Consider the following 15,517-nt stretch of genomic DNA (forward strand, 5'->3'; position numbering starts at 1 on the left):
CACCTTCAAAAGCATGAAATAAACGTCAAAAATAGGCGCGAGGATATGGTAGCGCTGCTCTGGGAGACAAGCGGTTTTCTAAAGCTTGTTTCATGCACTAGCGGTAAAAATGTGAGCGCGCACAAGATCATCGCGCCTTAAAAATAGCAAGATCTCTTTATTGAATGTAATAAGGACTTCCCATCTTGAATAATACTCAGACCGTACCGTTTTAGTTCGTGCTCTGTGGCAAAGGACTGCATATGCAAAATATTTATGCGTTTTTTTATTAAAGACAGTTCACAGTTAGCCCGCAGCTGTTGCAATATGTGTGTTCTCTCTGGATTGTCTGCTGCTCTGCTGCCGTTTTTTGTTTACCTATGAACCAGACACATTGCCATTAAAACTAAGTAAAGCGTATCGTTTTATTTTTCCAAGGGCGTCAATAAAACATCGCTGCCGTCACTGGACGATGTTATGTACTTCTGCAAAAAAGCAATCCCACTAGCACTAGGTAAGTCGGCCAAACGGTGCCAATCCGTTGAATTCATCCCCAGCGTCACCGTACCAATCATCTCGCGTCTCCCTTTCCTCTCTTGTCCTTCCCCTCTCGCCTCCAGGGTCTTCTTCGGTGCTTGTTTCCAGAGACTCGCCACGCTCCGAGCTGGCGTCCTCTGTATTCCACGGCGCCTTCCGCGACCCCATGTCGTGTCTCACGCGAATGGTGTCAAGAACAGCGTCTCGGTCCTCTTCCTGGTTTTTATCCGTGCGACGCCTTCTCGAGATGCGCTTCTTCCTGGGGAATTCATCGCCAAACGCTTCAGTAATCACGTCGATTTCATCCCAATGACTGCTCTGCCCTTGCTGAGACTCCTTTTCCAGCGCCCGATCTGTTGTAGACGAAATCTCACGGGTCGAACCTGACGTGTACGTTTTTCTGTAGCTGTCACTGCTTCCAAGAATGGTGGTCCTGGTCAAAACATGCCATATCGATGAGTCGTATTCCTCCCTGCTGTCAATGCTGCGCGTGCTATAAATACGCTCCCGGCCACTACTACGAACTCGCGGCAGCCTTTTCCGGTCTTCGCCAGGGAACTTATCGTGCTCTAGTCGTCGATCAGCCTCGTTGGGTCCTCGACGCCCTGCTCTCCTGCTGTCGCGTTCAGGTGCAGGGTCCGTTACGTACTCACCACGCCGACGGTACGGCCGCATTCGTCTGCGCTTACCGCCTCCACTAATGTTGCCGTGGTCTTCGACTTTTTTACTCCTGCGGCGGGGTTGACGCTGGCGCGTCTGTTTGTCCTCCTGCGTGGTGGCCTCCCTGTCGTTGTCGTCATACTCGCCGCGGTCATAACGGCGTCGCTTCCAGTAGTCTTGTCGCCACCGCTCGATATCTTCATCGTACTCCTTCTCCCCTAGCACCTCGCTATCGTTTTTCGTTCCTTTGTGATCTGTTTGATCGGCGTACTTGCCCCTGGAGTAAAGGCCTTGGGATGAGGTTAGGAGTCTAAGTCCGTCGTCGTCTTCTCGGCCCAGTTTCATGCCACGGGGATCGAAGCGCCTGTCGAGATAGTCCAGGGGCTTCTGCTGACCGAAGAGCAGCATGCGAGATGGTCTACTCCCAGGAGGTAAATATGCCCATGTTTGTGGAAATGATGAATGAGTTGCCGTCCGAGTGGCGTGGAAATTGGGGGTTGGGTCCAAATCGTTTGCTCTCTGAAAAGAGAAAATGACAATTTCCCACTGAAAGGCCCATCGGACGTCTCTTAAAAGGCCCTAATCCTGCAGCACCGAAGTGAGCATGCGTGTTTCACGAGTATTTTGGTATTTGTTTATTCATTTGCTGATTTTATGAGCAAAGGAAAAGCGCAGTGACTGTCTTGTTTCATTGTTGTTACGTTACATGCGAGTGCTAAAACATTCATACCCACCACGGTGGCTCAATGCTTAGAGCACGCGGCTACTGAGCCGGACTACCCGGGTTGAATCAGACCACGCCGGCCTAGTTTAGATGGAGGCGAAACGCAAAAGACGCCTGTATGCTGTGCGATGTCTGTGCAAGCAGCACACTAAAGATCCCCAGGTGGTCGAAATGATTCCGGAGACCTCCACTACGGCATCTCTTTCTCTCTTCTTTTTTCACTCCCATCTTCATTCCTCCCCTCACGGCGAGGCTGCGGTGTCCACCAAAAAGTGGGACAGTTATGGCGCCATTTCCTTTCTTCAAAAACCACTAACTGATTTTTTTTTTGCAGACACCCGCCACCTGCCATGAACTCCCATCATTTTCGGGAGCCCGCACTAGGTATCACTCGGGCCGGTATATTTTTTTGAAGCGAAAAGCTTCACGAGGCTCGTCAACACCGCGCTTCGCGTGGGCCACCCCTGGGCGCCGCCGTGGCGCGCCCTTCCTCCTCCTCGCCCCCCCCCCCTCTCTTCTCCTCCTCGCAACCTTTTCACCCTTCGCCGCTTCTAGCGGTTCTTATCGCGTTATCGCAAGGCGTTGCGATAACGCCCGAGCGGTGGCGACGGACATAAAAGAGGCCGCGCGCTCCATCGCCACTTCTCCTCCTCGCTACCGGTTTACCCCTTGCCGCTGCTGCGCCGTCTCCGGCCCCGTCGCAAGAGAAGGTTCTTTCGCAAGGCGTTTCGAGAACCCACGTGTGAGCGGCGGCGGCGGCCGTAGAAGAGGCGCAGACATTCGCCGTGCAAGGAAGAAAAGAAGACCCAGAAGTGGTAGCGAGGGGGTTGGCTCAAAATCTACACCGCTATCGGGGTGCTCCCAGTGCATTGTGCGCGAACTGCGACAGCCATGACGTCAAACAAAGCATAACTGCAGCTTTTCGCTTGTATATCCAGGCTTAACCAGAGCTAAGCCAATGCCAATTTTTTCTCCTTTCTTCTGCGTATTGAGGCACATTGCAGAGTTATACCCCTGTCACACGGCCAGTTTCAATGGCCATCGAGTCGAGGGCCTTCGAGATTTTCGATCGCCATCGAACTCGAGGGAGTTGTGTTGCTGCTACACGGCAAATCTCAATGGCCATTGAAATCGTTCTCGCGTCTTACGCCAAGCTCGTGTGGCGCCACAATCGCTACGTTCGGTTTCGAGCAAATAACAAAAATATATTGACGAAACTTGACTAAATGCTGAAATACACTTTTTTGCAGTCATAAGGCGCGTTCACACTTGTTCAAAAAGCCGGCAAGCGAAGCGGATTCGCTCGCCGCAAAAACTACGACCTGTTCTCATCTGTTGACGCCCGGGCGAGTTGGAACGGTCGCGCCGCTGCTGCTTCTCGCTGTGCGCACCACGTCGCCGCTCGCGACGTACACAGATACAGTAAGAAAAGAGCATAAATTTATGCTCTCTACGTACCACGAGCGCGCTTACGCACGCTAAACGCAGGCGCATTCCCACATTTAGTTCAGCGTATGCTAGCAGAGACGCAAAAATAAACTCAGCTTCTAGTGGCGCCATCTGGTTGTCAAAACGGGAACCATTACTGTCAACAAACCAACTCTCTTAGGCCTAACAGCGGCAGAATCGTCACTCTAAATAAAAAATAAAGCAAATTTATCACTTATACGTTTTCTTGTAGGCAAGATGAGACGAAGCGAAAGACCGGTACCCCATTTATGACCAGTGAACGGACAGAAAAAGGCAGCAACAACGAGAATTCAGTCCGAAGCGAGGGGTCCGGCTTTGAAGGGCGCCGCCATGTTTGTTGTCGTTCGAAGCAATGCTAGCAACCTTGGGCAACGCTCGAAGGCCCTCGAAATCTCGATAGAGTTCCGGGCTGCCCCGTCGACTCGATAGACTATTGACTCGATGGCCATTCAAACTGGCCGTGTAGCAGCGCTCGATCGCCTTCGAGTCGATAGACTATCGATTCAAGGGCCTTCGAAATGCCCGTGTGACAGGGGTATTATAGTAAAGCGTGAGTAAACCAGCCGCCAAACGGCCAACGAATACCTTGTTACTGCCATTTAATTGAACTGTGAGCGCATCTCTTGCAAGAAAGTGATAATTTTCGTTCCTGAAAAACTGCGAATGTGAATTCATAGTAATTCATCGGACTTCATATTAGTCAATGAGTGAATTTTAGGGGTGAGAGTGTTTTCCTCGTGGCCTATTAGACATATGAGCGTTACTCCTTCTCAAAGAGAACGAGACCAGCTCTTCGCTAAAGTACGTAGAAAGAATAACAAAGGTAACGTTATTGGAACACAACTCTTTGTAGACTCTGACTGAAGGAGCAGTTTTGTGCAACTTAAGTGTCATTGTTTCATACGGGGTGGTGGCCCTTGTCCACAATGTAGGCTAGGACTAGTACGTTCGCGACACAGCTCAGGGCGTTTGCTTTGCCAGGGCTGCGAATTCAGCTATTTTGTAGATAGATTTAGGTTAATTTGTAATAAACTAGCTACCGAAAATTTCCGTGGTCTACGTGTGGCTAAATTAGCCATTTTTACCCATACCTAGGTCTGACTTTGGCTCTTTTTCCTAATTATCGCATTGCGCTTGCTATTTTTAAAAATCAGCAACTTCGCAAATGTTCAGCAATTCTGCTGAGATGAAATACCTCTTACTGGGGATAAAGTTATGACGATGATGACTATGATAATGCCTACGTGGCTATCCCCTTTGCAGTGGGTGGTCCCAGGTTTTGAACTCTAGCCGTTGTGTAGAAAAGGCCGACGTTATGCCCAGCATTCGTTTGTGTTTGACGCTATAATACCCCTTTGATAATATTAAACATATAGCGTCATCTAGTAGCATTACAGAAGGTACAAACGAGAAAAAAAGACAGCGCATTAAAAACAAGCGGAGTGGTTTGTTGTGGTACCTTTTCCTCGGCATTATCCCTCCTATACCCCTCCGCGCTGGTTCACTGGTTAAGGCGCTCGTCTACTCAGCCGGAGTACCTGTGTTCGAACCTGACCGTGGTGGTGGTGGTGAACATTCAATGACTATGTAAAAAAGGAGGTGTTTGGGCCCTGGCCCTATTGTCCCAGGTCCTCAGAAATCTAGGTGGAGTTCCTATTCCGGAGCGGCACCTCTAACGCCGCTCGCGCTCTTGTGACCAAGGTCCGGCTTGGATTCAAGGCCATGGCGGGCTTTAGTCATGGCAGCTGAGCAGCATTCATGATATTGTTCACAGCGCAACAAGAACGGGGAAAAACGAAAGACGGAAGAGTAACACAAACAAGAACAAGCGCTGTGTTACTCTTCCGTCTTTCGTTTTTCCCGTTCTTGTTGCGCTGTGAACAATATCATGAATACGTAACAACTCGCCCAAATTTCTGCCAGCTGAGCAGCGTCTCCTTCCGGGCCTCCCTAGAAAGGCGGGAGATGGAGGATTGGGATGGGTGGGGACTGGAAGGGCAGGCCCAGACCATGTGGAAAACGTCCGAGAACGTCGCTCCACACAGGCTGCAGCCACCATCAAAGTCTGCGTTGAAGTGTTTCAATACTGCTGGACACATTGTATTTGTAAAGATTGTGAGAAGCAGCCGTTCGTCTGCTCGCCGGAGACCCTCACAGGGTTCCGGAAAGCTGCGATGACTGTCCGTATAAAATGTAGTGATGTCTTTGGACATCTTGTTGTTACGAAAGAGGAAGTAAACGAAGCCTTACGTGGATTGCAAAGGAGAAAAGTGGTTCTTTAGTTTCAGGTAACACCACATTTGTGTGGACGTCGTGTTACAAAGCCACTTGGCACCCTGTGTACTCGTACCTCACGACCTCGACCACACCGTAATCTTGGAAGAATGCTAGGAACTGAATTCATAAGAAATGGGACGTCGAGGGCTGAACAAATTACAGACCGATCAGCTTACGACCTGTTGTTTACAAGGAATTTACTAAGATAAACACATTAAATCAGCCATGGACTTCAGTCAACCGAAGGGCCAAGCTGACTTTTGTGAAAACTACAATGGGTCATATTAAAACCATGAATCAGGTGATACAAAAACCAGCGGAATATATACAGCTCTATATACAGCCTTCGTACATTACGGGAAAGAATTTTATTCTGTCGGAGCCTCACAATCCGGTAGCGATTGCGCAAGCGGGATCCCGGAAAATATCTATAGCAGTCGCAAGGCCACTTTAGTCCTTCACAGGGAAAGTGATAAAATAGCGATCAGGAAAAGCGTCAGGCAAGGAGACACGATCTTTCCGGTAACGGGGCTGTTCACCACGTGTTTACTGGAGACATTCAGAGAATTTGAATGAGAAAATTTGGGACGAAAGTTAATCGCAAATGCCTTAGTAACCTACGGTTCGCTGATTAAATTGCCTGGCTAAGTAACTCCGGGAAGGACTTAATAAGCATGATCAAGGATATAGACAGACAGAGCGGAACGGTGGGTCTAAGATTTAGTATGCAGAAAACTAAATTACTGTTCAACTGTATCTAGAGAGCAACAGCAGTTTACAGTAGGCTGCCAAGGGTTTGAAATTGTAAGAGAATACGTGTACTTAGGACACGCAGTGACCCCAGATCTGGACCAGATGAGTCAATGAAATAAAATGAATAGGGTGCAGGGCATTTGGCATGCGCTCTCGGGTGATGAATAACAGCTTACTAGTATCTCTCAAGAGAAAATAAATATAGAGTGTTTCTTATAACAATTTACACAATCTTTAAAATAGGCTTTTTCAGTTAGAAGAACGCCATTGTCGGCATAGTATTGTCAGCGGTGCAGAGTAAAGCTACGACGTGATAACTAGCAGGCTGGTTAACTAATACTGAATAGTTACCTTTTGAACTATTACTGTTAGACTGCTTAATTACTGAGAGGCGTTTAGCCCATCGCAACTGACATCAATATTAGTTTTTAGAAATTCAAAAACGCGGTTACCATCGCCACTGTGGCCCAAGAAATTTTGGCTACATCGCTGCAAAATACATGCGCTTTCGAGAAGCTTGCAGGCGAAGCAACCTCTCCAGTGTGCGTAACTGGTGGAAATAGCCAGAAGAAACTATGTTTAACCAATTCAAAAAACGGATGTCACAAATCCAGGCAGACAATCTGTAAAACGAGCTATTGGGCAAGTCGATGACTTTCTTGAGACATTACTGCAGCGCGAAAACCACAAAGCTCTATGGAAGAAACACCTATAGACACAGACAATCGCTGCACTCACAATTTATTCATGGTACCATGCCATGGTAAATGTAAAGAGTGCATCGTGCGTCCGCGCAGAGTACAGAAAGGCGCGTGTAAACGATACATCGAAAAGTACGCGTACATCCATCTTATCTTGTGGCAGAGAAAAACTCGCGCTCAGGATTATACAGGAACATCGAAAGAACGCTTACGCATTTCTCCCCCTTTTCGTTATGTTTTGCGTGGAAAAGTTCTCGTGCGGTCTGATCTTCGCCTAGTATCTTTGCGCTGCTGGTAGGCCTTGCACAGTAAATCAGTTGTGAGTGTCTACAGGTGCACCTTCCTTATGGTTTTCGCAGTGCAGTTATGACTCAGGACAGGCATAGAATTTCCACCCAGTAATCATGACCCGAGACGTTGTAACTTTCATGCGGCTGCTTAATAAGTAAAACCTCAAAATTATGAGATGGCAGGGGGAAAGACAAATCGGCCAAGCATGCGCTTACAAACGCACTTTATGGGAAGAGCTAAGGCTGGAAACAAGGGAATGGAAAGAAGTGCTTGTTATGACACATATGACGGAAGCGAAAAGCCATCCAAACCAAGGAGCACAGGGGATGTCTTTTATTTAATGTGTAGTTTTCATCAATGGGAGATTAATATAAGCAGCAGAAGAAACAACCAAAAAAATTGGCAGTGGCTTAGCTGTGGTTAAGCCTAGATATACAAGCGAACATGTTCAGTTACGCTTGGTTTGACGGCATGGCTGCCGCAGTTCGCGCACAGTGCACTGGGAGCACCACGATAACGGTGGAGGCACCTGTTCCCCTGTCCACACACTGCCTGTGCAGAGGCGGAGGAGGAGACGCGCGTGTAGTGAATACGGCGCTGGAAGGTCGCTTTAGAGACATGTACTGTGGAGTCCACTCCTTTCGGGTGTACACCAAGAATATGAGAGACAGGCATTTCCTTTCCTTAAAACCAATTTTCATTTCAATTTTCCTTAAGCGCTTACGCCGCGGTTCGGGTATCCACCGAGATATGAGAGAGACAGGCGTCGTTTCCTTTCCTTAAAACCAATTTTCCTTTCATTTTCCTTCCCTTACGGCGCGGTTCGGCTGTCAACCGAGATATGTTTTTCCTGGCACATTGCTTGTCGTTTATTTATTTTTATTTCTGATATTTCATTTCTTTCATTTCTTTTTTTATTCTCGTTTCTGTGCTTATTTTTATTCTTTCTTTATTACGGAGTCGGCGGCCACCTGCGCTGCGCGCGACGTCGCTCGGTTTCGCGCATGCGCAGAAGTGGCAAATCTGGCCTCCGGCTCACGCGAAGCGCGGTGTTGACGAGCCTAGTGAAGCTTTTCGCTTAAAAAAAAACATCGCTTATGCTCGTTACCTTCGATGGCTCTGGCCTTTCGTCATGTAGGTCATAATAAGCACCTCCTTTCATGCCCTTGTCTGCTGATTCGTTTACGACGGCCTCAAATCTGGCAGCCTTGATGCCACAAGTAACAGAAGAGAGTTCTATACCGCCTTCCGTCCTCCCCGTTCGATCACTTTCCTACGTAGCACTAGCGGTAATACAGGACATACTATGTCCGCCGCTATGGACGAGGCTGGCGCTGCTGAACACAATCCCACCTAAGGCATGTAGTTGTTTTTTCATCTGTTTTTATTACTCTCGTGTTGATGAGCAACCGAAAATAAAAAAAAAGATGCTCTATGCTCCTTGCTTTCGATGGCTTTTGGCTTCTGTCATGTGAAGCTGGAAACGGTAGTTAGCCATCGCATAAAAGTACATTTCTATGATACCGTTTTTTTTCCCCTGTAATACGCGTGACTGGTATCTCTCACGGCATTCTTAGTATTTGTCACTGCAAAGATGCGCTGAATGCAATCGGGCGGGATTTTCGGAAGAAGCTGCTTAAAATCAGCCACCGCTGTTACAGCGCACTCTAGTACCGATTATGCACACTAGAGTCGCCCTGGTATGAGGCAGACAGCAATGGTGCCGAGATTGCCTGCGCTATACCATCGTCGTTCAATTTTGCATCCAGCTGCTTCCACTTAATGTGATGCAAGGAGGCTCGACAGAAAGTGCAGATCCGCGTTATGAGGCCGTTACTGGACACCGCAATGTTCTGTATACTTTAAAGGGGCACTTCATGACGAGACATCACACGCATGACGAGACATCATACGCCTATGCTGTGCAGTCCTGTACCCTATTGTTTACTCAAGCAATCCACCCGAACGGTGGCGTGCGAGCATCCACTGGCGCCGAATGAGTGTGGAGCCGGGTTCGAATCACGTGTAGGTAGGTTCTGCGCCAATATATTTGACAATCTTTTTAGAAGGAGTGTAACACTTGTTGTGTGACCACATCATAAATGCGACGATGCCTGTCACAAGCCAGAATTAGCCTGCGCTGGACTGTTTTCGAAGCGTGTCAGCAGACACATTGGTGAATTCTCTGGAGCATTTGTAATGTGTAGAGGTGCTTTTTCTAAGACGGATTATGGCATCAATGCAAAGACTGCATTGATGCTACTGAGGAAGCGGTGCGGGAGGAAATGAAAGATCACCTCCTTATGGGTAGACCAAGTGACATGTTTCTGGGTAGTCGTAACGCATCATGGCCTAGGCTTTTTCCCCAGTAGTCTTAGACCACCGGCCGGCCACACATACTCGTATCAATCTCCTCACCGCCTGTGTCAGAAGCAGAGAAATAATCCTAGCAAGGTGTGTTGCTGGGCGAGTTGGTTGGGGTACATCTTGAGAAAAACAGCGCTTGCAGACAAAGGGCCAGAACAAGCGCAGTTGTGTGTCCTTCTTGTTCTGGTCCTTTGTCTGCAAGCGCTGTTTTTCTCAAATAATCCTCAGTTTCCGCTTCATGGACACTTGAATTTGCTTAGAGATGGAGGAACAAACAGGAAGGAACGTGAACGCAGAACGGCAGATAACGAAACTACCGACTGAAATTTCACTCATGAAAGGACGTTTACACCCAGAATATAAAAGGAGCTCCACCACTGAAAGCGCGTGTTTTCGGCTTTTCTTCTGGTGTAAGACAATGGGCCCTCTTATATCCCTAATCTCATGAGTGGTCAGCGCAAGTGATGGTGTGCCAATACATCTTGCTCGAGCGCTGGCGAATATGCGAATGACATTTATCGCCAGGACACAAAAAAGGTGCACCAGCATACCGCCACTCGTATGTAATCTCCGTATCAGCAAAGCATTGCTGAAAGGAAAAAAACTCGCCTCTCTTCTGTAGTGGTCAGTCATTCGAACTTTATAGTGACGTAAATGATTTAGAGATTTTCCTTACCAGGAGGCAGTAGAGTTGTTCCAGCCCCATGTGCAGCGTCTTCGCATAGCATCGCTGAAAGAGGCGTCATATAGTGCTCGTGGGATTCAACCAACAAAAAAAAAATGTGCAAACAAATCTCTTATTTTTTATTGTCAGCATGTGCAAACGACCAGTCTGTTTTTTTTTACTTGTCCTACGATGCATTTAGAAGTATTTCATTTGACACGCAACGTGACAATAAATGACTTAAAAGGCGCAATCGAGAACAAAGTGAATAAGCACGTTGCCTATTATGCACTCGAACACTCTTGGCCAGCCCTTTTCTCGGTGCCGCCATTAGCGAATATGTAGAGAAATTTTCGTAGGAAGATCTGTTCAAAAAGTGTCTTCCGAGCAGTATGCGCATTCTAGACTGCAGCAGAATAGAATAACGCTAAAATGACGGTATTAAACGAACAAAATGCAGCATTCAACATATTGTTAGAAACTGACTTCAAACATTCGGCCTAGTCTCCAGTTTTTGCACAAGGGACAGTACTTCTTGTAAACGAAGCAACCACTCACACGACCATCCATGTAATTACGGTATACTGTCCAATTATTAGCACTTGTTTATCGATACAGTTGTCACAAGGAAACTCCTATTTTCCTCCCTAGTTTACCAGAAACACAAGGTTCATTTACAAAATCCAGGCAGCTCTGTGGTGGAGAGCAGATTTGAATTTTTTCTTTTTCCTCTTTTAATTCGAGTCAGATTTAGTCACGTGTGTTCGAACTTTCCACCTTTTACGCGGAGTCGAAAAACGGTTTCACCTAAACTACCTCATCCCTGCGCGTTTCAAAACCACGCCGAGGGAAAACTACACTCTGTGCGGCGCGCATTATTGTGACGTGAACCCTTAGCAGGCCGGGCGGCATGCACTGGTTATTGGACAAACACAGGCAGGAAAAAAGATTAATAGGCTTGCATCATCATCATCATCAGCCTGACTACTCCCACTGCAGGGCAAAGGCCTCTCCCATGTCTCTCCAGTTAACCCTGTCCCTCGCCAGTTGCGGCCACCGTTTTCCTGCGAATTTCTTAATCTCATCCGCCCACCTATCGTTCTGCCGCCCCCTGCGACGCTTGCCTTGCTTGCGAAACCGAACGAAACCATTTCCTTCCATACAGCGCAACTGCTAGCCTCTGGTCGTTGTGTGTGCCCGTTTCTTGTCCCTCTCCAGTTTGCAAAGTTTCTAGTCGTGTGCGAATACTTAAAATTTTCGAACAGAAAATTTAATATTTCTCTATTTGATTCGATGAATGAAATCAATAGTGCATGTTCAAAACTAATTGCAACCAGGCGAATCAAGTCTGAAATTTTCAAATAGTTACCGTAGTTTTTTGGATGTCATTTCGAACAGGAAATTGAATATTTCTCTATTTGATTCGATGAATGAAATAAATAGTGCATGTTCAAAACTAATTGCAACCAGGCGAATCAAGTCTGAAATTTTCAAATAGTTACCGTAGTTTTTTGGATGTCATTTCGAACAGGAAATTGAATATATCTCTATTTGATTCGCTGAATGAAATAAATAGCGCATGTTCAAAACTAATCGCAACCAGGCGAAACAAGTCTCAAGTTTTCGAATAGTTCGCTGAAGCTCTAACAGGGCACAACGTAGTTTTTCAACGTCTGTGGCATAACTAGGATCCACTGCTGCGCTGTAGAGCAGGCTGCCCCAATCGGTTTGTGCGGAAAGGAGAATCATGTGGTGACGTTAACAATACTCGTACATACTGCGCTAAAGACTGGCCTGCGCAACAGTGTTCAGCAGGGTTCAGTGCTCAGTTTAACAAGCTCTCTTTTCATGCCCGATATTGGAGACCACGGCTGTAACTCTCGACCCTCTCTCTAACCAACAGTGAAATTTGGCGCTCGTTTGCTCGTGGTGCTTATCAGTATCAAAAGAAAATTTTCGTATGAAAATGGCATGAAAGTCCGAGGTACTATACTCACTTCGTGTAGCGTGTCCCCTACTACAGATCAGTGCTGCTTCTCTCGACAGACGCAGCTTCAGATTCATGATATATAGTACCTACTCTAGCGCCTCGCTGTTTCGCAAGGATATTCGTTTCATGTGGATATTCGCGCGAGTACCGAATAAGCGCATTAATATACGATTAAGATTTAATTCGGTTCAATGACTATTTCATTCGTATTCAGTAAGGTATTTAACTTCCCTCTTCGTATTCGATTTTTAAGTAAAGCTAGCTGTTTCGTCTCCTACTTGGTTCCTACAAAGCCCTATCGGCGCATACCTGTTCGTTTCCTCTTCGCGAAGCCTTCACCAGCAGAAGGAATGAAATTCTAACAAAGGTTTATTTCTAGTCGCCAAACCAGCAGACGCGTCGATCGAATTGGTAAAGCAGCATGTGAACGACGTCAAGAAACTAGCGAGAAGGGAAACTGTGGTCATTTTCTGGCTATGCACAGTCTAACCTGTCACTGAAACCTTATAAAGCTGTGACATTATACAAAGCAAAGGCCCTGACGAGCGGGAAATTGTTGAATACGAACGAATCGCTGTATTCTGGTGGCAGTGCGCATGCTCGATTTCTGTTGTGCTGTCTGATAGAAAGCTGGTCTTTGTGAGGAAGCACCGATGATAAATTAGCCTCGAACAGCCTATGCATGCTTCAGAACTGCTAGAAAGATAGTACGCCTTGAAGTCCAGCGAAAGTGTTTCTCTAGTCTGTCATAGGTTCCGGTTATTGCGTTGTCTCGAGCAGCATACTGAGTTTTACCGCCGCAGGATGCGTTCGGTCGTAAGAAAAAGCACTATCTTTAACGTCGTAGGCTGTTAGGTGGATTATTAACTAGTGTTCTGTACGCAAAAAGAAAACACGCAGCGTGACTAACAAGAAGTCTGGATGACGCCTTACCATGATTCCCGCCGGGTTGTCGCCCTGCGAGAGCAGGAAATAGAGAAGAATGTTTTCTTGCAGGAGGAGAATTTTTTGTTGCTTGTCACTGGACAACGTGCTACAGTAAACAGAGAGGATTCGGAATAGTGGCCTATACTTGCTATTAAAGCGTAGCTGCATGCTCATGTATTTATGGTATGCACTTACACTCGCATCACTGCTGCCCGCTACGAAGGCACGATCAACTCTCATTTTTCGCGATATGCGGTGGTCTAGATGCACGAGAGTGGACGAGAGTAAAGGCATACAGAGCAAGTAGACACATTTTCCCGCACATTCCTTTGCTCACACAAGGTACTGAGTGGTCGATGATTATACAAAACTACAAACAGCTCCGATATGAAAACAAGAGGCAGTTTGAACTCAAGAACCAATTCGACCCTTGTTTTTGCGCTAAAGTAAAACATGTGTAATGAGTATTATTGGTCCTGAGAGAAACAATGATGAATGTTAACAAGGTGGACTCCCGAGCTGGTTGGCAGAAGTAACAGATACACACGACGAGGACGATGCTGCACTGACAACTGAACAGTCTTTATAAAAGCGGCATATTTATACTGAGGAGCTGCCAACACTTTGAATTATTTCTTATCATTATCGGCGTGCATCGCCAAGCAGGATGTCCATTTCTTTCTTCGTTAGGCCAACCGACGTCATTGCTCCCCGGAATCACGGATCGCCCAGGCTTCCAAAATTTCTCGAGTCAGCTTGTCTCTGTTCTTTTTCAGTATACTTACACGTGGTGAAGGTTGTTTGTTGAAGGACTTGTTTGTTTTTTGCATATCCAGCATTCCCTGCAGCTCCTCCCATTCAAGTAAAGCCACTCCAATACGGTCAAAAGAGGAATCGCGATGGCGGTGTTGCAGTCCGCTGTAAACAAGTCATGTTTACATCAGATGAGCCAGAGCTTTCAGTGGCAAATTAATAGACTTCAGGAGGCGGGGCTCCCTATGACAGTACTATGCAGCATAGCAGAAAACATCGTGCTGCTGAACAAACGTGGCAGAGAAAGGGAAAGACAACCCGGGGAAACCACGCAACGAAAGAAATTTTCCGAGGTTCCGCATGTACGTGGGCTGATCCATAACCTCAAGAAGACAGGAAAGAAGTACGACATCCAGATCTTTTCGACAGCACCCGACAGGGGAAAAAGCATGTGCACGCGTGTGAATGGACAGGAGAACAAATCCTTGCGTCAGGCCGCCGCGGTGGCTCAGTGGTTATGGTGCTCGGCTGCTGACCCGAAATACGCGGGTTCGATCCCGGCCGCGGCGGCTTGAATTTCTTTGGAGCAGAGATTCTAGAGGCCCGTGTACTGTGCGATGTCAGTGCACGTTAAAGAACCCCAGGTGGTCGAAACTTCCGGAGCCCTTCACTACGGCCTGAGTCGCTTTGGGACGTTAAACCCCATAAACCAAACCAAATCCCTGCGTCAGATCGGACATCGTACGAAGTACTCTGAGTGCATTCAAGACATTGTGCATCGCATGCCCTGATTGTGTGGAAAGCATTACATAGGACAGACGGGGAAATGTTTAAACGACAGAACAAGAGAGTACGATTCGAAATGACCAGCGCGAAAACAGACCGAGACAAGAGAAGAAACACTGATGAAAGGACGGGCGCTGACTAACAATTCTTTGTTTTTGAGAAAAACCCAGCAAAATATATGCCAAAAACCACGTGAGAGTCGGGGGGCTAAAGATTACAACCGAAAGCACAATCATCAAAGGGCGGTCGAAACAAGCAGAAGCCAGAAAAAAGCCAAATATAAAAAAATGGGGGCGGTAAACTTTATGAAAAGATTACGTCAAAAAGCACTGCAACCGGCAGAAAAAACACAAGCAAAAAAACGCGGTTTTATGTTGGCTGTAGTGCTTTGGGATGTAATCATTTCATAAAGTTTTCCGCCCCCATTTTTTTCATATTTGTTTTTTTTTCCGGTTCTTGCTTGTGTCGGCCGCCTTTTGATGACTGTGTTTTAGGCTGTAATCTTCGGCCCCCTGACTGTCACGTGGTTTCTGCCATATATTGTGCTGGCTTTTCCTCAAAAATAAACAGTTGTTAGTCAGCGCCCGTCCTGTCGTCCGTGTTTCTTCCCTTGTCTTCGACTGTTCTAGCGCTGGTCA

General features: G+C 46.9%; 1 protein-coding gene across 1 annotated transcript in view; it reads right to left on the reverse strand.

Moving 5' to 3' along the window:
• Positions 1 to 489: 489 nt before the first annotated feature.
• Positions 490 to 15,517, reverse strand: part of LOC149334625 (uncharacterized) — an 81,276-nt gene continuing 66,248 nt past the window's right edge. Inside the window, exons 4-6 of the mRNA XM_089555268.1 lie at positions 13,347 to 13,370; positions 10,436 to 10,489; positions 490 to 1,695 (exon numbers count right to left, since the gene is read on the reverse strand). Coding sequence (XP_089411394.1) covers positions 490 to 1,695; positions 10,436 to 10,489; positions 13,347 to 13,370 — 1,284 coding nt within the window. The remainder of the gene's footprint in view (positions 1,696 to 10,435; positions 10,490 to 13,346; positions 13,371 to 15,517) is intronic.

Source organism: Amblyomma mixtum, chromosome 8 (genome assembly GCF_055824585.1).
Source record: "Amblyomma mixtum isolate Tamu chromosome 8, ASM5582458v1, whole genome shotgun sequence".
NCBI classification, from domain to species: domain Eukaryota; kingdom Metazoa; phylum Arthropoda; class Arachnida; order Ixodida; family Ixodidae; genus Amblyomma; species Amblyomma mixtum.